The 21,584-nt window shown below is 50.4% G+C and overlaps 9 protein-coding genes across 9 annotated transcripts; 4 read left to right on the forward strand and 5 right to left on the reverse strand.

Moving 5' to 3' along the window:
* Positions 1-676: 676 nt before the first annotated feature.
* On the reverse strand, positions 677-1,978 carry BCR38DRAFT_350016 (thioredoxin-like protein-like protein 1; the record flags this gene model as incomplete). Its single annotated transcript, XM_040856533.1, has 3 exons — positions 677-1,036; positions 1,105-1,658; positions 1,900-1,978. The coding sequence occupies 3 exons, from the start codon at positions 1,976-1,978 to the stop codon at positions 677-679; spliced, it is 993 nt and encodes a 330-aa protein (XP_040712681.1).
* A 368-nt stretch (positions 1,979-2,346) lies between these two features.
* Positions 2,347-3,690, forward strand: BCR38DRAFT_468119 (uncharacterized protein; the record flags this gene model as incomplete). The annotated part of the gene is made up of 5 exons (XM_040862769.1): positions 2,347-2,484; positions 2,586-2,712; positions 2,744-2,846; positions 2,882-3,052; positions 3,274-3,690. 5 exons carry the CDS (start codon positions 2,347-2,349, stop codon positions 3,395-3,397), a joined length of 663 nt encoding a protein of 220 aa, XP_040712682.1. The 3' UTR covers positions 3,398-3,690.
* A 271-nt stretch (positions 3,691-3,961) lies between these two features.
* BCR38DRAFT_375394 (uncharacterized protein) lies at positions 3,962-4,942 on the forward strand. The gene is made up of 5 exons (XM_040857335.1): positions 3,962-4,003; positions 4,063-4,221; positions 4,282-4,345; positions 4,439-4,531; positions 4,604-4,942. The coding sequence occupies exons 2-5, from the start codon at positions 4,165-4,167 to the stop codon at positions 4,669-4,671; spliced, it is 282 nt and encodes a 93-aa protein (XP_040712683.1). The 5' UTR covers positions 3,962-4,003; positions 4,063-4,164; the 3' UTR covers positions 4,672-4,942.
* Positions 4,943-6,286: 1,344 nt separating this feature from the next.
* Positions 6,287-7,848, reverse strand: BCR38DRAFT_444409 (DNAJ domain-containing protein). The gene is made up of 3 exons (XM_040860937.1): positions 7,629-7,848; positions 7,513-7,573; positions 6,287-7,453 (listed from the first exon to the last, which is right to left on the reverse strand). The coding sequence occupies exons 1-3, from the start codon at positions 7,651-7,653 to the stop codon at positions 6,787-6,789; spliced, it is 753 nt and encodes a 250-aa protein (XP_040712684.1). The 5' UTR covers positions 7,654-7,848; the 3' UTR covers positions 6,287-6,786.
* Positions 7,849-8,279: 431 nt separating this feature from the next.
* On the forward strand, positions 8,280-9,469 carry BCR38DRAFT_56737 (uncharacterized protein). Its single transcript, XM_040865480.1, has 3 exons — positions 8,280-8,322; positions 8,380-8,716; positions 8,827-9,469. Exons 2-3 carry the CDS (start codon positions 8,434-8,436, stop codon positions 9,255-9,257), a joined length of 714 nt encoding a protein of 237 aa, XP_040712685.1. The 5' UTR covers positions 8,280-8,322; positions 8,380-8,433; the 3' UTR covers positions 9,258-9,469.
* A 1,531-nt stretch (positions 9,470-11,000) lies between these two features.
* On the reverse strand, positions 11,001-11,531 carry BCR38DRAFT_350510 (prenylated rab acceptor 1; the record flags this gene model as incomplete). The annotated part of the gene is made up of 1 exon (XM_040856567.1): positions 11,001-11,531. The coding sequence occupies one exon, from the start codon at positions 11,529-11,531 to the stop codon at positions 11,001-11,003; it is 531 nt and encodes a 176-aa protein (XP_040712686.1).
* Positions 11,532-11,678: 147 nt separating this feature from the next.
* Positions 11,679-12,923, reverse strand: BCR38DRAFT_56799 (uncharacterized protein). Its single transcript, XM_040865481.1, has 2 exons — positions 11,879-12,923; positions 11,679-11,782 (listed from the first exon to the last, which is right to left on the reverse strand). Exon 1 carries the CDS (start codon positions 12,559-12,561, stop codon positions 11,923-11,925), a length of 639 nt encoding a protein of 212 aa, XP_040712687.1. The 5' UTR covers positions 12,562-12,923; the 3' UTR covers positions 11,679-11,782; positions 11,879-11,922.
* A 5,946-nt stretch (positions 12,924-18,869) lies between these two features.
* Positions 18,870-20,417, forward strand: BCR38DRAFT_398472 (uncharacterized protein; the record flags this gene model as incomplete). Its single annotated transcript, XM_040857691.1, has 2 exons — positions 18,870-19,562; positions 19,644-20,417. Exons 1-2 carry the CDS (start codon positions 18,930-18,932, stop codon positions 20,415-20,417), a joined length of 1,407 nt encoding a protein of 468 aa, XP_040712688.1. The 5' UTR covers positions 18,870-18,929.
* BCR38DRAFT_444413 (uncharacterized protein) lies at positions 20,406-21,500 on the reverse strand. Its single transcript, XM_040860938.1, has 2 exons — positions 20,809-21,500; positions 20,406-20,717 (listed from the first exon to the last, which is right to left on the reverse strand). Exons 1-2 carry the CDS (start codon positions 21,363-21,365, stop codon positions 20,582-20,584), a joined length of 693 nt encoding a protein of 230 aa, XP_040712689.1. The 5' UTR covers positions 21,366-21,500; the 3' UTR covers positions 20,406-20,581.
* Between the last annotated feature and the right edge of the window lie 84 nt (positions 21,501-21,584).

Here is a 21,584-nt window from a genome sequence, read left to right on the forward strand (position 1 = left end):
ATTGCCACAGAGTAATCAAAATTGCAGGCCAGCACTTACGCTCTTTCGTCGATTCATCGCTTATGGCTTTGATTGCCGGGAATCGCTGCGCAAAGTGCCGGACATACTTCCGTTAGGAAGGCCACGAGGTCAGAAGTCTGTCCTCAATATGGGGTTATCCGTAGCGGGCGTTGCACCGCATCAGCCTTGTTAGTCATACATTAGGTTGCCGAGACGGACGGTTTCGCTTCTCGTAACGAGGGTACGTTTCGGCCTGTCGGAATAGCAGATTAGAAGATTACTCCTGATAACTCGGTTCCGGGGCTTTTGAGGTGCAGCTCGCAGAAGCAATTGGGCAAAAAATGACGTGAAGAGCATCCAATGTTCACCAAGCTTAAGCCACTGCTGACGTTGAGGTATCAAACCCAAGTCGTGGACAAGCCCCGTTGGTCGGCATGCGGCAGGCAATGTAAGATGAACCTGACGTCTGACACTTGGCTTGCCACACTTATTAACACGCATGACTTGGCTTCGTACCGTACGTACTGCTCATGTGACAAGTAGTCTGCTGTCGTATGGCTGGACTTGAGTGCAAATGGTATATCAAGCATGCCCACAGAATTTACTGTTAGGCCATTCCCAACACCACAACCCGGCGGTGCCTAGGATATCAAAGAGGTTTCTCAGCCGATATTTTCTACTCGCCGGGCTCATCTCCAATCTTCTCAAGCTTGCCCATCTCTCGCTTCTCACCAGACTCTCCTATCAATCGTAATCGGTCCAATCGTACTGTCTCACTGTCGCCATCGCCATCCACCACAAATAGCACAAGGCTAGTAATGTTCTGGAAGCGAACGAATCGTAGGGGGATGCTGGCCGTGCCGTTCTCGTTCCAATCGTCCTCGCCAATCTCAATTTCCTGAGTAGGCTGGATATCCTCAGCTTCGTCAAAGCCCAGGTTGTGCGGGCGGTTAGTGAAGAGCTTGATGGTCGAGGGTCTCATTGGGATGTCATCCTCGTCTTCGTCTTCTTGGGCCTTGGGGGGTAGTGATGTGATCTAGAACTTGCTGTTAGTCATTTACCGCCACCTTTCCTGTAGCGTAAGCTCGAGAGCAGTGGACGCACCTGGATCGTATGTAGCTTGATGGCCGAGTTGAATGGTATGAACAGCATAAGTTGCTCGTCCGTGTCGCTTTCCACCCAATCCTTTTCCTCAGTGCTGCTGCTCTTGTCCAAGGATACAGGCTTGGGTTTCTTGAAGAGAGTGCGCACTGAGAACTCGGTAGCAGCATTCAGCAACTCAGTTCCTCGAATATCGACGATGTCAGATATATCAGCGTATCCTCGAGGCAGGCCTGCGCCAAGCCACGTCATGCCACCACTGCTTCCACCACTGTTGCTAGGGTCCCCAGCATTCTCGATTTCGTTGCTGAGCTTCTCGACGACAGATTTCAGCTTGTTGGGATCGGCGCTCTTGACCTTCTCGACAACATTGCCATCTCGGAAAACAATGAAGGTGGGAAGGGTGGTCACGGCATAAGCTTGTGCGACGTCCTTCGCCTTGTCTCCTTCGGTGTTGACCTTGACAAACGTCGCAATCTTCGGACGGGAAAGGGATGCAGATAGTTGCTCGTAGAAGGGTGCAATCTGCTTGCAAGGTCCGCACCAGTTCGCATAGACTGTCAAGAATTTGTCAGCTCGATAGCGGCAAAAGCGTCATTTCTGGAGGTTGGCATGGTTCTTCATCGCAATACTGATCAAGAGCGCCAGCCGGCACACGTGGAAGCGGCGTCAACAGCAGCCATCGCCCCATGGATTACTGAATTGCATTCTCCAGCGACTATACACGGCCCTCGACTTCCTGCGCGTCGCGACATCGTAATGGCGGGGTAAATGTTGTCAGAAGAGGCAGGTACTCACAGTCAGCGACAACGATGCGTGAGCTGCTGAGCAGCTCGCTGAACTGCTCAGGCGACTGAATCTCCACTGTCTTCGACATCCTGGTCGTCTGCTAGAATAGGCGTCCAAGGGTTGCAAGTTGAATGGTTCCAGGGTGTGCAGATGGTAGGTTGGTCGGTCAAGATTCTAGAAGGCAACCATGGTCGGTGCCACTCCGGCGATCCCTGCCAGGTACCCTAGGCGCGTTACCATATCTAGATTAGCGTTAAAGTATGATGATAAGCCCCGGGATGCCATGCCGTTGACAAGCTCGTGTTTCATGTTTCAACTTCGGAATAAACACGCCGTTACCATATATAAGACCTCGGCCGTTTTGTGTTATAGTGCGCCTTATCCAAATTGTAAGACCACAAACAACCAGTTTCGAATTTACGAGTACGCCGAAAGGGAAGCTCCATTTCTGCTGTCATGCCAGACCAACCACTGCCATTGAAGAGCAATACAGACAGAACACGCCCAGGTGATCAATACGAGGGACCAGCATTCGAGGAGCATGCCTCCTCCACAAACCTGAAGGACCGCATCAGACTACTACTACTCGCTCTGGTATGGTTGCACCTGTTGTGGTGCGCGACCCTGAAACCCCGAGTCTTAACTTTTCGCTGAGACATCCGTAATGGCCAACATATCATCATGGGTTCTTCAAGTCTCCTGATGAAACCACGGAGGAGGCGCAGGTTAATTTGACCAAACTCCTCCTTGAGCTCTCCGGCTACCCGATGGAAGCAAGGTTCTCGACGTTTGATTTGGTATCGACGGCACAAGCCGATCTCGGTAAAGGATCATAACTGTGATGTCACCGGAGTCATCATTAGTGGACGTCAGGTCGAAATCTCCAAGCGGTTGACACTCGCTGAAGTCGCTGCTGCTAAAGACACGACCGCTTCCTCAGATGCCATTCTGTATACGTCAGGCAACGTTCGTTTCAGCGAGCTCGATGCAGAGAAGATGCGGAAGAAGTTTTTATCCATGGGCCCAAACCAGACTTCAACTTTGTGTGGATTTCAGAAGCGTTGTCCCATTTCTCCCACAAGTCTCTGTTCTTAACTTTGGCATTTGTACTGCTCAAGCATGGTGAAGGTTCCAAGCTCGTGATAGCAGACTGGTTCGAAGCGTTTGACCTGACCGCAGAATAATAGGAGGCTGGCATCAATATGATCGAAGAGGGCATTCTCCCACCGCCCTTGTGCACCGCAGATGACTATGTTAATATGGCAAAAAAGCTGTATTTAGAGTGTGTGGAGGCTCCATGGATAAAGCAAAGATGTTGCCAAGACCTGGTATGCTTTTTGCCATCATTCCCCAGCCACTTGTACAATTATTGATAGATTCAAGGACATATCTTGCTTGGTCTCCTGTGTCATCCCCTTCGTTGTGGGCATTTGCTATATCCCACGGAAGAGGTGGCTTGGCATTCTTGCAGGCCTTCCAGGCCTTGCAAGAGGGCGTGCAAACGTGACATTCAGATACGCTATTTTGTGCGTTGAAAAGCCGTTCAAAAACCGTAGACATGGATCACACAACTGGGACACACAAGTATAGATCGCGTGTCACTCCACCGTCAAAAGTACAGACGGGAGTAAAGTATTTGAGCACTTAATCATTCGAGCCTATGGTAGTTCAAACGCATTTCTGTAATGGAGACGTCTGAATACAGTGCCACGGTGACAGCAGTCGCTAATAACCTGACATTGCTAAAGAACAATTATGACATAGGGCCTATAACATACACGATCCTGCCTAAGTAACCGGTTACTTAATTGATGGGACTCTAGGCTGGGGCAACAGAATTACGGCGAACCCAACATCCTCTAAGTGACTGTACGTTACAAAGAACTGGGGATGACGTCAAACCTCCTATCGATAAATTATACCACTGCAAACCGCTATAAAACCATTACACAATTAGCACCTCACACAAATGTATATGTGGCCCAAGCGCCTGCGTAGCTTTCCCCGGCCTTCCTTTGCAATTTCACTGGACGGGCATTGAGGACGTGCTTTATCAATCACATCGGACTCACTATCATCAGACAAGGAGCTGCCAGCATAGGACTCGCCCAGGGTAACTTGTCCTCCGTCGCGTGATTTCCCAGAAAGAGATACATACTAATTTGCTCCTAGATGGTTACCATAATCAAGAAGAGTACGAATGACCACTGTCAACCTCGGTCTCGACTGCCCCTTCCACCTTGAGAAAGTATTGAGACTGGCGAAAGATGGCTAATGTACATCCAGACAAGCCGGCGTTCAACTGCCATCAAAGCGACCGATTCAAGTGTGGTGAGTTCTCACAATTTACATTCTTCTAGGAAATGGACGCTGTGCTGAAGGCTCATTTAGACAGGATCGAGCAGCTGGCGTCGCCCCAAGGGTATTGGTTATGCCGTACCCCGTCCCTTCAGAGGTACTGCTGCCATGCCGAGCGTAAGATCCCTCCCAGCGGGTACCAAACGAATGCTAGCTTGTATACAACCATTGTTGACATTGCATTTACAAGTCGGTTATGGAACAGCTAAGAAGTACCGCCGCTTGGTCACTCTATCCCAGTACCAGCATTCGCCTTCTTTGCTCTACTTCTTTTTTGAGAAAAGTAAATCATTTGCTTCCACTCCTTGTTTCTGTTCCGCCGCACCTGGGGCTCTATGCTAACATCTTACCCCAGATGCTCAACGGCTACCGTGCTTTCCTTGTTCACAACGAGAAAGATGTAGAACTCCTCATCATGTATAATAAGATAGTCTAGCCCTGACAAAGCTAGTCAATATGTCGTGGGGCTGCGATCTTATACGGGCGAGGCTGTTATATACGGTGGTTATCCGTAGCGCGATCGCCTTCGGGGCGACTGCGTGGCATACTATAAGTGAGGAACCGGCAGGGCCAGCTAAGAGCCTGATGGGGATACAGAACGAGTGCCTCCGGGTGGTCTGTGGCGCCCACAAAGCGACGCCGGTTCGCCACCTGGAAGCAGAAGCAGCAATCCCGCCACTAGACCTCTATCTTAGTGCCCGGGCTGCTAAGTTTGAAGAACGGCTACGGCTTAGCGGGAAGAGAAATCTGCTTCGCAGCGCGAGCGCTAAAGCGTCACATATACTCCGGCAGGATAGGCCGGCGAAGAGGAAGCAGGCGTCGCAGCTACTCCGACCGGCAGGTTACACTATGGAGAAGGAGGCCCGGGGCTCCGAGTGGATGAGTGAGGAAAAGGAGGTCCCGGCTGCCTTCCTCGGCCACTGGAGGAAGAGATGGCTCACCGGAGCAGAGCATCACGATCGCCAGCGACGCGCTATCGCTGAGGAACCGGAGGGCCCTTCGATGCAGATACCGAAAGGGGGCAAGTATTTCGGCCTGAACCGACTGGAGGCGTCTACGCTGTGCCAGATCAGGACGGAAAAAATAGGACTAGCAGCCTTCTTACTCAAGACAGGGGCTTTTGGCGTGTACTCGCCGCTATGCCACTGTGGCGACGCCCCTGAGACGGCAGAGCACGTAATCCTCTTTTGCGGGCTGTTGGAAGGACCGAGGTACGGGCCGCTATCGCACCACGGCCACTATACTCTTGCAGAGACCTCGCAACGGCAACAGGAGAACCAGTAGTTAGTGGGACTATTGTAAGGTGGCTGCTAGGGACGGGTCGGACAGCTTCAAGGCCCAGATAGCATCGATCTTCTCAGGGGGGACTTTGTTGGTAGGTTGAGAACCAACGTAGTATGGTAGTGGACGTAACGCAGTCGCCAATAGGGCGAACCGACGACGCAGCGATAATAATATTAAATACGCCGTAGGCTCGGAGCCCCCGGTACCTCTACTAGTACTCCCGTATGTCAAACCGTGCCCTAATGGCTGGACTAAATACATACGCTGCGTCGTCGGTTCGCCCTATTGGCGACTGCGTTACGTCCACTACCATACTACGTTGGTTCTCAACCTACCAACAAAGTCCCCCCTGAGAAGATCGATGCTATCTGGGCCTTGAAGCTATCCGACCCGTCCCTAGCAGCCACCGTATTTAATAATAATAATAATAAGATAGTCTCTGCTCGGTACATCTCACTCGCATTACCCCCAGCTAATGCTCATTGCTCCAAGCAGGTGGAATAAAAACGAGGATGCAATGATGTACATGGGAGATTTGCTGATGCATATCTGCTAGGGCTGCTCATGGCGTGTCTTCGCGCAAGAGAATTGGCATTCTCAACAAGGCCAAGACTCTCGGTGTCAAGGCGGGCACCTGCCATCTTGTAGAAAACCGAACGTTGCACTAATTAGAACCAGGTCACAAATGCCACGGGCAGGGCGATGACCGAGATCTAGGCAGGTTGCGAGGTTGGGTTTGTAATAGCGAAATGATGTTTTCTCGGCCTTTTTGGTTGGGATTTCAGTGGTACGCGAATACTACTTGAGCAACGCTGGCTTATTAGTGTATTAGCGTGACAATTCGGAAGCTTCGTGGCTCTTGGTACAGGACATGTTCCGGAGATGATGCTGGGAACTGACACCAGTTGCTATACGAGGCTGCGTGACTATGAACAGAAGGAAGAAGAATCAACGTCGGGTTTGCCAGAATCTGCGTAGCTCAATTCAAGACCTTTGCCATGTTTTGCGAGCGCTTCCCATAAACTTATTCCGTGCTTCAGGTTCAAGTGATCCTCGAGCGACTTGCTGCTTTCGTATGCTCGATGATAACCCTCCCATCCTGTCCCTGCTTAACACACATACATCGGCGTTCACTCACCAGCACCACTGGCGTTTTCTCTAAGGTCCAAAGTCCTTGTATGGTGAAAAATGTCTCGGCGTTTGTCATGATCCAGCCGGTGCATGTGTAGCTTCCCTACTTACCTAGCAACGCTCTCATGCCCCTACAGTATGACTAAACACCTTCGCCGCCAACTGCGTTAACAGCGTCGCCCTCTCCGCTTGTGGCAGCGCCTGAAAAACCTCGTAAACGCTCTTACCCTTCGCATCCCTGATCGCTCCCAATCTATTCCCCGCCACGGCACCCGCCATCAGCCCTGGGAAATTCGCCAATATGAACCCGAGCACCCCCCCCGACGCCGCACCCGCCACACCCCAGAACCTCCCCGTAGGCTTGTTGTTCTCCCCAGCCAGCCCTTGCTCCCGCAGCATCTCCTCAAACACGTCGCTGAACTGTTCCTGTTCGGTTTCTTGCCGTGCCTGCTGCGTGTTCTTCGGGTCCTTGGTGCCCATGAAGAAATTCCAAGCCCACGAAGGGAAAGATTGCGCACCGGCTCCTGCGCCTGCGGCCCCACCGAGGGGCACTTCCTCGTCGATGTCGGCGTCGTCGAAGGGGTCTGAGTAGCTTGCGCCGCCGCCGGCGGATTTTCTGTTGTTACCGCCCGTGAAGCCGTACATCTTGCGCTGGGCGTCGTATTCTCGTCTCCGGGCAGGGTCGGAGAGGGTGTAGTAGGCATCGTTTACGAGTTGGAATTTGCGGGTGCGCCGTTCGCGCTCGGGGGAGTCGGTGGGGACGCGGTCAGGGTGTGTTTTCAGAGCTGCTCTGTGGTATGTTTAAGTAAATAAAAAAAGCTAAGGAGAACGTGACTTCAAGTTTCTTACCGCTTGTAGGCATCGCGAATCTGTTGCGTCGTGGCCGACTCGGAGACCTCGAGGATCTTATCTGTGATACGGGTCAAATCATGAGTTGATTGGAAGGTAGCTACGAGTCGACTTACAGTAGTTTGGAGGAGTGCCACTCATTCTAGAAATAGATTTGCTTATTCTGGGGATCTTTTATATGAGAATGATAAGATAGGATGATTCTAGACCGGAAGGTTGCTGTAGGAAGCGATGGATTACGATGTAAGTCAATGAGCTTGGGGTGTAGAGAGTTGCGGGTAAGTATCCAACGTCACTTTGTGGCTAGTAGACAGCTGCTTCCGTGGCTTATTTGACATGATTCGCCACACGCTACATATGATTCTGCCCAAGTCCACCGCCTGCTTTAAGCGCTCGATTGCGCTATGGAGGCCCGTTTTGCAGCGGGCCAGGCATTGCCAGCAGTCGAACGATCCCCGTCTGCATGGGTTTCTCACACCGACAATTCGAGTGGCTGGGCCCTGATAATAGCTGCGGAGCGTGGAGCGGCACTGTACCATCGCCCAAATTCCCCGTTATCGTGCGAAGAATTCCCTTGTCAGGCACAGGATCGAAAAATAGACTCCGTTGACTTCCCCGTCCCCTCAGCTGCCACTTAGAAGAGGGTCCCGGGTAGAGTCTCCCGTCCATTTGCGGGCTTTTCACTGAAGGAAGCTATCGTAGCTCCTCTTTACTTTACAGGCTGAGAGCTCTCGTGGCGATCCAAGCTTTTGCCTTCTCAGAGCGCTGTACGACCTGTGTGTCTGGTCTAGGTAATTGACAATCGTTGCCGTACGACAGTCAACCCCACGATCCATCACGCAACTAGTCGATCTGATCGCTCTGCAGTCCCACCACAGCTCAGCGCAGCGGCTGAGACATTCACTTTAGACAGCACCAACGATGGGGTTCTGGGACAGCTGGGACGGAGCGTCCGTCGTCTCGGGCAAGACATCGTCGTCGCACAAGCACAAACACCACAAATCCTCCTCGCACAAGAGCCGCAAGCGCTCCAAGTCCCGCTCCCCAGCCCGATCCCACTACGGGCACTCGACGCCGGCAGACAAGATCGCAGCGGACATCTTTGGGAGTGGGAACAGCCACTACAGCAAGCACAACAGTTCGCGGAGCTCTTTCTTCAACCTAGGGAACAACAATAGTAGCCGAAGTCTCTTTGGAAACTGGGGTATGTCTTCTTGACTTATCTTGTCTCAGGATCCCAAGCCAAAGTCCAAAACAACAACACATGCGGCTGAAACAGTTCATATGGCTAACCAAAACTCTTTGAAACAACAGGCCGCTCCTCCTCCTCCTACTACAAGCGCCAGCCCCGCTCCAACTTCGTCCAGCGCATGTACAAGCAATTGAAGCGCCTCCTCCGCGACCTCATTTACTACGCCAAGCGACACCCGATCAAAGTCTTCATGCTGGTCATCATGCCGCTCATCACGGGCGGGGCCTTAACCGCGCTGTTAGCCCGCTTTGGCCTGCGCCTCCCACCGGGCATTGAACGCATGCTCGGCATCGCTGCGCGGACCGCCGGAGGTGGCGGCAGCATGGGGCTCATGGGCGAGGCTGTCCGCATGGCGAGCGGTATGGGAGGGTCTGGCAGTGCGACCATTGAGCGCGGGCGCGATGGCCACGTGCAGTGGGAGCGCAGGACCGTGGACCAGGATGCGCGGGGTGGAGGAGGGTTTATGAGCAGTATTGGGAGGATGTTTTCGTAGACTTGGTGATGTGCCCTGTTTAGGCGTGAGGGATTCGGGTTGGAAATTCGGGTTGTACGTTTCGATTCTAAAGTCTACGTTTGGCGTATATTCCCCATCCCTTTGTCTTCTTTCCTTTGGAATACACGTAGACTTAAGATAATGACCGACAATGAGGCGAGAGAACACTCAGCAAAATTTGGATACACCGTGGGCTTAAATAGATACCTTTTCCACATGAATTCAAGGTGACGTACCTTGCAAGCATTATCGGGCACGGCACTTTCGTATCTTCCATACTCATGTTGACAAAATCAAATGAAACATAACACGATATGACAGGAAATAAGAATAATTGAAAAAAGTAGGCCTATAAATGCCGGCAATACGCGACAGTAGGAGAAGAGACCCTCTGCCTTTAACGCAGCCAGTCAGCAGGAAGAAGCTACCTCCCCTTTCGCCTCCTCCCACCTCCACCGGCGCCAGCAGGTTTTCGCTTGCCAGATGAATTCTTAGACGAGGATCTCTTGTCTTTTGTGCGCCCAGACTCAGGAGAAGGCGGGTTCTCCACGACAAAAATATCGTCAGGAGTCCTGCCGCGAACGATATTGGCACCATTGCCCACATCGTCACTGGCAGTGTCGTCTTCTTCCCCGTCTTCCTCGCTGGATTCCTCGTCATCCACCTCCATCTGACTGCTCCTGGATGTTGCAAGAATAGGCCTGCGTAGCATATGGCCGTATCCAGTGTCCACGGATCCCGACACGTTTTGTCTCGCAGCCGCAGCGCCTTGGATATGCGATACGCGCGGGCCCGCAGTCTGATACTGGAAGGGATCCGGCCGTGAATTGCCGGAAGATGAAGACCGAAAGTCGCCTTGATCCAGCGGGTAAGGAGGTAGAACAGTAGATGGTCGTGCTGTTGTGTCGGAACCTTGCCGCTGATTCGGGGCTTGCACATAGTTATAGTTGAAAGGGGATGAGCCCCTATGTTTGGAACTAGGGCGTGAAGAAGACGTCGCCGGGTGATGAGTGCGTGGGGCATTTGGCGGTGCGAAAAGGCCTATTGGTGGTGTAGGTCGTGATTGATTGTTCACTGATGCAGGAGATGGATGCCGAGGCAACGCATCGTTCGACCCTGATCGAGTACTGCGACGGTCAGGAAGCTCCAACTGTGAAAGAGGCACAGAGTATCGTTGCTTCCCTTGTCGTCTCCTGTCGCTGCCGCTTGCACTGGAAGCGTACCCTCTTCTAGCTGCGTCTGCTTCTGCCTGCATACGTCTTCGTCGCCGCTCGAGAGCCGCGAGTTCCTCCCGGTTGAGCTTAACTTCCGGCTTGCCCTTCTCTTTTGCCCTCCGTATCCTGGCGTATGCAGACTGAACCAGCGCATCTTCAATTTCCCTTGGCATACTCTGCTCGTCGTCTTCAGTGTCATGTTCGAAGCTCTCCTCCGAATCCTCTTCGGTGGAATCGTCATCCAAATCCTCATGCGGATCCCGGTAAGCGTAACCCTTGCGTAACCGCCCACCATTTCCGCCGCCCTGACTGAGATCAGTCCCCGTGAACTCGAGTCGATCGCTGGCAAACCGTCTATTAATTCCAGCGCCTTGTACATCTGTATCGTCGCTGTGCAACTCCTCCACTCTTTGACCCAATCCCCAGAATTCTTGGTCCCCCTCGCGAGGCGCTCCCCATCCTCTCCTCCCCTGGCGCCTCGATGGTCTTCCCCATTGGGGCGCAAATTTGGGAGCTCGCGGCCGACCATCTAGACCGCCTCCCCAGAAAAAGCCTCATCAATTGGCTTGTCCATCAGAGCAGCGTGGCCGATAATGACGACGCCGCTCGCACCGAGCAGCCACAGGACAGTGCTGAAAGTCGGTGCAATAAGAAAGAGAATACCGGTAACCACGAAGAGGCCGGTGTAGAGCTGAGACGACGTGGCGTGGAAGGTTCCGATAACGAGGTCTTCTCCGCCCAATCTGCCCAAAATCCACAGGCCGGTGACGAGCAGCGCGATGTCAAAGAGCAGCAATGGGGTGGTGATGAGCGCGTAGAAGCTCAACACGAAGAAGACGAGCAAGTAGTTGCTCGAGAACTGGCCAAGGTTGTAGTTGACACGAGATTGCATCTCGGAGAAGTTGACGGGTTTGGAGACGCGCTTGAAGTCGAGGAACTCGCCGACGGGGCGCAAGTTGGAGAACCGGTTGGACAGCGACGTATTACGAAAGCCCGAGAAGCGGTCCTGAATGTTCAGGCGCGACGTCAGGGCGTCAAGCGGGATCTGTATGCGAGCCATTGTGACGTTGGTGTGTGCGTGTGTGTGAAAGGGTGTTGTTCGTTGGATTGGAAGAATAAGGTACGATGTTGGTGTCGGGGAGACGCGAGGCCAGGTAAGATTCCCTGAGAAAGTCTAGACTGGCAAAACCCGTTTGTGATGAGGTGTAAATAATGCTGATCGCCTAAGGATGATTGGCAAAAGTTCGTGACCGTGAGAGGCTGCCTCAGAGGCTCGAAAGATACTGCAAGACGCGTAATGGGTGTAGAGATCTGTCAAGATTGGAATCAGCCAAGATTCGGACCGGTTTGGCAGCGGCAATGCGGCAGCCCCATCCAGGGCTGGAAAGGGAAAAGCTTGTAGCTTACTTATCAGCTTCCCTGGGGTCAATTGGCTGGCACAGCAGATGCAACTAATGCTGCTTCCGAACGAGGGAATCTTGAGTGCGAGAAAAGTCGCGAAGAGGTGCGAGCGTCGTACGGAGCTGGAAATCGAGATTGAAGACGCCGGATATTTTGATCTTAATGATCGGAGGGTCTGGTTCGTCAGACACAACGTCTCGAAATTTGCGCTGCCGACCTGGGCAGCCGGAGCCCGCGGTGATGATTTGCGCTAAAACAAGGCCAAATCTGGAGACCACCCCTGACAGGTCGCTTGTCGATATGAGGAAACGCTTTTCGCGTCCCTGTAACTTCTCCCCAGCTTTCCCACGAAACTGTCTGAGGAGAGAGGAGGGGGTAAAGAAGAAAGAATGAGGAGATGAGGAGGAGGTGCTTGAAAATCCTTTAAGAAAGAACTTTGTCCCCCAAAAGCAAGCATATGCAGGCCGGTTGGCGGTGGCCTTGGAAGCTGCACCTACGCTTACAAGGACAGGTCCAGCACGGGTAGAATCACCGACCGCCCTATGAAGCTCAGGCCACATCCCGTATTCCTGCCCAACAACCAACTTCCAACATTTGCAATGATCCATCCGCCAGTTGATATGCCGCCTCACTGATTCTCTGGTATAAAGGCGGCAATCCGATAAGCGGCTAATGTCACGACAAGTCATTGACACGACAGCCTGCTAGCTCCTTAAACCCTGCAAGCGCCTTGCCTTTATGAATCCCCCTCCATTAACACAAACGACGACTTTATATCCATATCGAGGCAGACACCATCATTTGCCTCGTAAGATACGCAAGTGTCCAATACACTTTGTATCACCCTGGCCATATTAAAAGCCCGAAAACAGTCTGTAAGTTCTTAATACAGGTGCTAAGGTTACCCCCCAATGTGTCTAGCGAAGCTGTTTTCTCAAACTCTTCCTGCGGGCTTCGGGAATGATATAAAATTAACACTTATAGAATTTCGGGTTGGAAGTGAGGTTCAATTCTCTACATGCTGCTTGTCTGGACAATCTGAACTATATACATAGGTAGAGTTTACCCCGCCTCCAGCGCTGTTTCAGGTGCATTTCGGACACCTGTATATCTCCAAGCGAGTGCAGTACTAGATACTAAATATTGCTGACAACACTAAATAATGCGGGAAGGTGGGTCATCTAAGTCATTACTACCTCTGGATTTGACTTCTTTTCCTGGCATTATTTGCATGTACTATCAGTGGCTGCTCCGGGTTTATTGTTACTTACACCGTTGGAGCACCCGTCTAACTCGCCGCATGAAAAAAAAGAAACGCTAGGATGGCTAGGTGATATTAGGGGGATAGGCACGCAGACCGCTTGATCATTGACTGCACAGTACCGTATGCAGCAGGTTCATAAACAGTAAAGTTGTGTTCTCATTTTAGCCATGTGTTCCAGAGATCCTGTTTCAAGGCAAGACAGACTGTGTGCCCTAATGATGCTTTCTCAACTGCAACCACATTCGACTATTGAGCTGTATATCAATTACCTCGGCACCTATCATATTGACTGACTTCAGCCTTAATCAAGAGCTTACAATTGTAGTTATTCTAAGCTTCGCCACTCGTGTAATTACCAGCTTGCCTGAACTGCTGACTTGAAACTTGGACTAGAGTTTTTCTGGGCCTCGAGGTTGGCATGGCAGTTTTGTACATATACGTCTTTGATTGCCAACAGGCCAGTTGAGCCAAGGCAACCCATTGTTCCTCCTGATGGTATTGTTACTTTCCTTCGCATCCTCGCAAAGGGTACGAAGATTGTGTCTTCCAAGGGAGCTACAGAATACTAGTTTTGCGACACCTCAGATATAGTAGACACTTGTATCTCTGCAAAAACAATGGTAGGCCGACTTTCTCATCCTGATTTTCGCTCATTATCCCTACTATCGTCCAATTAACCTTACTGGAAACGTAATGCGCCGTTCAGTCAAACCAAGGCCCATGACGGTCTAGTTACCTCGAGTGTCACGATGACACTCGATGGCAATAAGCTCGAGGCAGCGCAGAGTTCCACAGGCGGGGACAGCCCCGACCTTAGGAAAGGGAACCTTACTTACTCACGTGCTGTGGGCCAGAAAATACCGATATGACGGATCTAGCCGGCGTTGCGTCCGATGCCATCGAGAAATTTCGGTAAAGTCCAACTCTGGTCCTGGCAGTGAGTCCACCTCTCTTCATTAGAAACACGGCAGATCCTGAACCGATTGTTCCCGTATTAAAACAGGTACGGTTTCCAGGTGCGCTCGCTTGCTCGTTTGGGGTACCTGGACTGGGAAATAAACAGATTTGAGGACGGGCGCGAAGGCCCCTAGTGGCACCAGCGTACAGGAGTAAGATGAATTAAATGTTTCCCAGCAAATTTAATTGCGGATGTCACCCGGAAGCTGGAGACGTCCAATTTCGGATTATCGCGCAGAAAACATGGTGGATAGAAACGAATGGTCGTTGTTCTAAAGAGGGGTTGTTCCGTGATGTGAACAGTCACTAAATACCAATTGTAGGGTTGATATGTGTGCTCTGCTGATTTTAAATCCTAGGCAAAGCTCAATGAGGAAAGAGATAGAAATTACGACAAGTCTTGCAGTCGATTTCGTTATGAACTTTCACACGTAAATGTGGTTCCTGGTACACGCAAACCTTGGACTCTCGGGAATCGGGATCACATGCAATTAGGAAACCACCATTCAACCATAATAAATTATTTGAAGAGTAGAGTCCATACATGTATACGTTGGGATTGTGCGATCATGTTAAGGGTTTCTTAATTGATTCGAAGAGTGCTGCACTAGTGTGCTACGTTTTATCATAGGCAGGTCTTTTGTCTATAGTTGTATTATGCAGACTAGAAGCTCTCTGTAAAAGTAAGAAGTAAAACCAACTATTTTTTTCCCATACCACAGCCATTTCCAACGTTATCGAGGTGCTCCAGTAACCTTTGGTTTGCGCAAAGCAGCAGAAGGCTGACTGCGATTAGTGGTCCTTTGCGATTAGAGGATTGCGGAACGGCTTCCAATGTGTCTGGCCTGGAGTATTTTTCCAAAACAAGAGGATAAGTCCTTGCTGACACTGGTGTCACGGACTTGTAGTGGATTTGCTTACTAAACCAACCAATGTTCCATGTGAAACAACACAGTTCCTTCCACCCGTTAAAAGGTAGATATCTCAAGGATAAATTTAGTGAATCTGGTTATTTTGACCATTGCCCTTCGTTGTATGTGGTAAGACCCTCCAATGAAGCCCGGGCCTCTGCGGCAATACCGTTGCCAGTGAAATGTCATGTAGAGCTGTGATCGAGGATACCAGGGTGGTTCAACTGTTTGCACACTCATAAAGCGAAGCATGTTGATCTGGCCGTGAGTAAGGGTTTGGAGAATTCCCAGCATCTGCTGAGATGAGCCGACGCTGAAGATTAACTACTTAGCCATGACGATCCAATTATGTTGCGTATCTGGCGACAACTGTGCAAATGTGTCAATTCCTCGTCATGGTCTCTTCAGTAGTCGTTCTGGGCTCTCTGCTAAAATGCAGCATGATGAAAGAAAGAACCCATCGGTACATTGCATCTCGAATTCCTTATGGAAGCTGAAGGGAAGGGGCTTTCGGTTGATAAACTGGCCCTGTGTGGCCGCTATCCGTTTTATTCTGTGCCATTTTGAAGGGAGGTTCTAGGATCAGCTCAAGTTGGGTGCCGTCGGAGATGGGAATGGATAATTTTGTGTTGATTTGGGTACTTGTGAGGCTAGGTCAGATTAAACTCAAGTGTTCGACCTAGATAGATGGGTTCTCAATTCAGATTGTCTGCCCTGGTACCCCCTTATAGAAAATTATAGTATTGCGTGCCCCAGGCACACCGCCTGTGTGCTAGGTGCAGCGCTTAGGCCAATTGCCCATAGATAGCCCTTCTGTAGCTGCAGCCTTTGGGACTTAGTCCCATCATCATCACCAATACAACCAACCATCTTGCCTGTATTACCAACACGCAGGTTTCGAGATAACAGGGAATGCTGAACAACATGGCAGTGCAGGCGGGACTGCCCATTATAATCGTCGAAACGACCCACAATGTTCACGGAAAACCTAAGGCATACTTCTTCCCGTGGCGAGGCAGGATTTACATTCAAGTGTCTGAGGCAAGTGCTGCCGAGTGGGTATGCTTTACCATCTACACTCAGGTCTTGATCAGATTATCCAAATAAAGGCAAGCCAATCACTCGCTTCATAAAGTACTGACAGCTCATCGCTCTCTTCGTTGCAGATTGACAGCTGCCTAGAACAGTCCCTCACAATAGTGGCATCTCGAAGGCAACTATCAAATAAGTTTTTTTGACAATAGGCATCCATACAGAGTGAGTTGAGCTTGATGATACCATGGTAAGGGCTACATTAACATTTGTGAAGTTAGTACGAGATCTATTCTTCCGTCACAGCTTAGAGTCCGCTTACGCAATAACTCAAGCCTATTCACAGTGGTAAGTGTCAGGATACGGCTAGGCCGAAGGCAGTAGTACAGAGTGACGGGGAGTAATAGGTGTCCCTCCTGCTTAGCACCTGTTGGTCACTGGCGGTCACTAGCGGTCTCAGGTAGGGGTGCTCAAAGTGGTTCATTGATCTCTAACCTTCCTATCTTCTTCCCGGATACCTTCCCTTACATAGATAGCTAATGCGCGGAGTCGGAGCCGTAGAGCACTAGTTCCTCCGATTCTTCCATATACCAAGACTTCCATATTAGGCCATGACTCGCTGAGTAACAAGGAGGGTCCAGTGGAATAACTGTGCTTATAATACATTAATGAATATGCTGACAGACTGTTGACCATATTCAATTTTTGATTTGTAATAAAGCAGCATTAAGCTCCTGAGTTAAAGCAGGCTGGCTCGGATGTTCACTGGAAGTTGAAGACGCAGAACTGGTACCGATATTTGTGGAAGCGGTGGGGGCCATTGGATTCTGAATAGGGTAATTAGTGTGAAATGACCAGCCCTTTGAAAGTCCTGGTGGTCTCTTTAGCGCGCCTCTTGGCGTTAAACTTGCATAAACAGCTTAGAATTGGCTGGGGAATCCGGAATTGCCAGACTGTGAGTGCTTTACTAGTAAAACCCTGGTGTCCTTTTTTGGTAAGCTGGCTGTTAGTAATTATTAGTAATTATTTGTATTGAACTTTTACTATGCAAGGTTAATCTGCGTACGTTGATTTGAAACTATCTCGAGGCTCGTGAGAATCTGTTCAACACTAAAACTTTGCTTGACGTATAGATAGACCACGGTACCCCTGTGGAAGTTCCAGCCTCTTGTAAGTGGTGTAGCGCCTGAAGCACCAGCCAGAGCCGTTATTGGATTGTGGGCAAATAGTCTTGTATTGAAAATGTCATGATCTCTGGACTGTCCTTAAAGAAGTGAACAGCGGCCATAAGGGCCTTACATAGACAGGAATGAACGATGCCTGTCCCACAGGCAGCACTTGTGTAGTTCGATAGGTGATGGTCATATCTCCTTCCAAGACTGGTAGTCTTGGTGTAGTAGCCTTGAAGGTCCAACAGCCGTGCCAACAACCGATTTGAGAAGTGGTACTGATATGAGACTCTGTAGTTCTTAATATCTCTTGAACATCTTTCTAGGACAAAGTGGAAGCTGAAATATTTTATGTTCGAAACATGCCAAAATGGATATGGACTATTTGACATGGGTTTCTTGTCTGGTTGAAGAGTATGAAAGGTAGACAGGCTTTGGTGTGATTTATACACCATAGTCAAAAGGAGAGGAAAACAAATGCCGTAGCCAATCCCGTAGAACGTTAACCTCATCTGGGCCAGGCGTCTGTACACTCCGCACGTGCAGTGCGTCCTATTGGCCAACATAAGTTAATTATGTAAGTAAATATAATGATGAATAAAAAGGAAGAACAAAAGTCAGCTGGGCATAGGCTCCGAGAAACATTCCTGAGGTTCCCTTCGATGCGTATGCGCACATGGTAAATGTGGCTGAGTTATAAACGGAAGCAATTCAAGACAAAAGTGCGAAATCCTTTAGACCAAATACAATGTTATAGTATATTCCTGGGTAGGGCTATGTGGAGGCTACTTGGATGACGTCTCTTGCTATTATGGTCTGTTAGAATGTGGGTAACCCTCACAAATTAGGCTACATGAATGATTGTTCGCACGTTTTCCAACCCGAAGTCCGCTATGAATGCCTCAAACTTGATGTTTGCCTGTGACAAGGTCCATTGTTACGCGGTTGCGAAAATAACACTCGGTCTGCCCCCTATCCCACGATCAAGGATTATGTGCGCAGATCATCATCATAAGCACCAAGAGAAACCCTCAAAGCCTTTCAATTTGGACCCGCAGACGTATCCTCTCATTTAAGCATACCATAGCATAACCTCGAAATACCGTTGCATATCTATTTGGCAGGTGCAGGTAACCTTTTACACTAACTACCAGCGGGAAGAAGAATCATTTTTCTAACCTAGCTTCACTTATTCTCGCAGGATGGATTCGTTGCTGTCTCATTAAATTAGTCAGTCGCTAGACTATAACCTCACATCATGTTGGTTTGGGAGCGCAGGTACTAGCTCCCGGACACCGCATCGGTATGCAGCCAACATCAATTTTTATAGACCAATGGAAACATGGTATTGATTACAATGAAGATCCTTGCAGCATCTATTTTAATATTGTGCCACACATATGAGCACCAAACCAAAAGGCAAGGGGTGACGAAAATTGCCGGGAAGGTAGGGGCTGAACTGAAGCAATGTTTGTATACAGCACAGCACAGCACGCGCCGCACATGCAAGGGATGCCCCCATCGTACGACTGCGCACAGTAATAGCAAACACACAGGCAGAATTGATCAAAATCTCCTTTAGATACTTCTTGGCTCTCTGTATTAGCAGGGTTCATTCTGACAATAAAGGTCCAGATCTCGCCTTTCTGGGACGTGCAGCCCCACGCATCTTTCCCATCTGGCCTCTGAAGTGCTACGAACAAGCCTGAACCGAAACCATATCTATGGAACTGGAAGAGTCAGTACCGCACGGTACTCTATCGCCGCTCCCGCAAGCCTACCGCCATGGTCTGATCGCCGTGGCACTCGCCTCATTCCTGTCGTTCGTATCTACGGCGCTACTATTCCTCTTCCTCACCCACAAACTCCTACTACCTTGTCCAAGGCGAACACGTTGTCCAACAGAGCACAACTTCACGACTGCCGAAATTCCAATCCAACTGGCCCATGGAGAGCCCACCGAGGAACACTCCCAAGAAACTGCCCCCCCGCAAACGTCGCGCAACCCATTCCCTATGCTCATCTACAACTTACTGGTGGCCGATATGCAAGATGCGTTGGCTTATGTTCTTAATTTACACTGGCTTATTTCCGATGGCATTTTCATCTCATCACCTGTGTGCTGGGCACAGGGCTGGCTTCTCTCTAATGGCAAACTGGCCGCCAGTCTTTTTCTTTCGGTTATTTCGGCCAATACGTTTCTCACCGTGGTTCACGGCTACAAACCGACAAGGTGGGCCACATATACTTGCATCTTATGCATCTGGATCTCTGTTTTTACAGCCAGTTCCGTTGGAATCATTGTCACAGAAAATGGCGCTTCCGGTGGTGGTTGGTACACGAGGGCCAATACGTGGGTGAGTTGAAGGATTGGATCCTTCCATCCCTTTTCGCGAAGCATGAATTTTGGAAAACTGATACCATATATACGTTTGAAGTGCTGGATCAACTCCGATTACGAACCCTCCCGCTTGTGGACCCATTACTTTTGGATCCTCACCTCGATAGGAGTGACAATGCTTTTATACGTATGGACACTTTTCACGCTGTGGCGCCAGAAACGCTCGTCGCGTTTCCTACCGCTAAGGAATTCAGCGCCAACTTCGGTGGGAAAGAGAAATGCCTCCGGTCACCACCCAGCGTTTCTTGCTTACCCGTGCCTCTACATTATATGCACTGCTCCCATTGCCGTGCTACGCGTTGCTAATATGGCCGGTGTTAAGCCTAATACTACAACCTACTGTTTCGTGGGGACACTTGTTGCTTGTAATGGCTTCTTCAACTCCATCCTCTGGACTGCCACTATCCTGTTCAGCGCCCCACAAGACATCCGCGATGCGGGACTATCCGAGTTTGCTTTCGTCAGGACTCCCGCTCGACCATTTGGGAACACTATTTGGATTCATGGGCCGGCGAGCAAATACAGTGCTTCTGCCATTGAGAACGGAAGAGAAAACGGGCCTAGGTGGTGGTGGTGGAATCTGGGCGGGCAGACGGGGTGGGGTAATAAAAGGAGTCTACGGCAGGTGAATAGATGGCCTCGTGGTGTCAGCCAAGATGCGCTATGGGGCAGTATTTTTGATGAAAATTGTATTCACATCGACGTTTCGACGAAAGTTATCGTTGAGCAGATAGAGGATCCGAAGACTAGTTCCGAGGAGAGCTCGGGAGGAAAACAGCGGGAACGAGCGGTTGGAAGTCTACAGTTCTGAGATATTGAACGTTTTCTGGTTTGCAGGGTATTATACATTCAGCAATTTATCTTAACGACGACTTCCAAGGAAGCCGCAACTCATCAACTATTGGAAATGGTGCCAGTGCTTTGGCTGCCGTGAGAAGGTACAGCCTGTAATGGCTAACATTCGAGCCGAACAAATCACGCGATCTCCGGGTTGACAAGCAAAGGCTCCTTAGCATCGGCAACTTCCACCTCCTCTGCCTCCAACTTTCTCTCCTTGCCGTCACGCACCCATCGCTTGACAGCATTGACGCCGAGGCCAAAGTAGAAAAGGCTATAAGTCAAGCTTGTCAGCACGCAACTCCTCTCAAATTGGCTCAATCCATCTCACAAAACCAAAAATTAAAGAAAGATCCAGTACTCACAAAGCAACCAGCGCACCAATGCTAGCATATGCCACACCGAGCTCCACCCTCACCTCCCGCTTCGCCTGCAGGGTAGTCAAAACATATATCCCCAAAAACATCAGTCCCAAAACCACATCCGCCACCGCCACAAACAAACTCGACCTTGCCTTCATCATCAACTGATACCTCCTCCTCAAAGCAGCCCTCTCCACGTCAGTCAAAGCCCCCCGCCGGGCGCAACTGCCCTGGCCTCCGAGGTGCTCGTAGACATGTTTGTTAAGCCTATGGACGTGGAAGAGGGCGACGAAGTTGTAGACGAGGGAGGTGGCGAAGAGAAAGGCGAGGAGGCCGAAGAGGGATTCGGGGCGACTCATCTGACAACCTGGCTTCTCGCCTAAGGCGGCGGCGGCAGCGGCAGTCAGGACTTGTCGGCTGCGGTAGACGGAGTACGAGATGGCCAGTGCGATCATATTGTTTAGTGTTAGGGGCCCGCGGAGAAATTGCAGCATGGCGCTGGGCGGATGGGGGCCGCGGGGGCAGGGGCCGTCGAGGAGAAGATTATAGTAAGGGGGCATGGTTATGTTGATGGTTTGTTTGACACTTTATTGGTTGTTGATTGAGTTGAGGATGATAGGATGATAGAAGCCAAACCTTTGGGGTATTAGAGGAGCATGCAGATATATAGGGATCCAGTGCGCCGGGGATACGTCAGCTGTAAGCCTGCGCGTAGCTCCGAGTGAAGTCGGCGCAAAGTAAAGGCCGCGATGACCGCCACTGCTTACGCATGCTACATG

The sequence above is a fragment of the Pseudomassariella vexata genome, assembly GCF_002105095.1.
Source record: "Pseudomassariella vexata strain CBS 129021 chromosome Unknown BCR38scaffold_12, whole genome shotgun sequence".
In the NCBI taxonomy this organism is placed as follows: domain Eukaryota; kingdom Fungi; phylum Ascomycota; class Sordariomycetes; order Amphisphaeriales; family Pseudomassariaceae; genus Pseudomassariella; species Pseudomassariella vexata.

Coding starts and splice junctions, on each gene's coding strand:
- BCR38DRAFT_375394 (XM_040857335.1), top strand. CDS start 4,165: ATGTACATCCAGACAAGCCGGCGTTCAACTGCCATCAAAGCGACCGAT. Junction 4,222..4,281: donor AAGCGACCGATTCAAGTGTG/GTGAGTTCTCAC, acceptor AGGCTCATTTAG/ACAGGATCGAGCAGCTGGCG. Junction 4,532..4,603: donor CTACTTCTTTTTTGAGAAAA/GTAAATCATTTG, acceptor ATCTTACCCCAG/ATGCTCAACGGCTACCGTGC.
- BCR38DRAFT_444409 (XM_040860937.1), bottom strand. CDS start 7,653: ATGAGTGGCACTCCTCCAAACTACT. Junction 7,574..7,628: donor TGGCACTCCTCCAAACTACT/GTAAGTCGACTC, acceptor CCCGTATCACAG/ATAAGATCCTCGAGGTCTCC. Junction 7,454..7,512: donor ATTCGCGATGCCTACAAGCG/GTAAGAAACTTG, acceptor AACATACCACAG/AGCAGCTCTGAAAACACACC.
- BCR38DRAFT_56737 (XM_040865480.1), top strand. CDS start 8,434: ATGGGGTTCTGGGACAGCTGGGACGGAGCGTCCGTCGTCTCGGGCAAG. Junction 8,717..8,826: donor AAGTCTCTTTGGAAACTGGG/GTATGTCTTCTT, acceptor TTGAAACAACAG/GCCGCTCCTCCTCCTCCTAC.
- BCR38DRAFT_56799 (XM_040865481.1), bottom strand. CDS start 12,561: ATGACTTGTCGTGACATTAGCCGCTTATCGGATTGCCGCCTTTATACC.
- BCR38DRAFT_444413 (XM_040860938.1), bottom strand. CDS start 21,365: ATGCCCCCTTACTATAATCTTCTCCTCGACGGCCCCTGCCCCCGCGGC. Junction 20,718..20,808: donor ATTGGTGCGCTGGTTGCTTT/GTGAGTACTGGA, acceptor CTTGACTTATAG/CCTTTTCTACTTTGGCCTCG.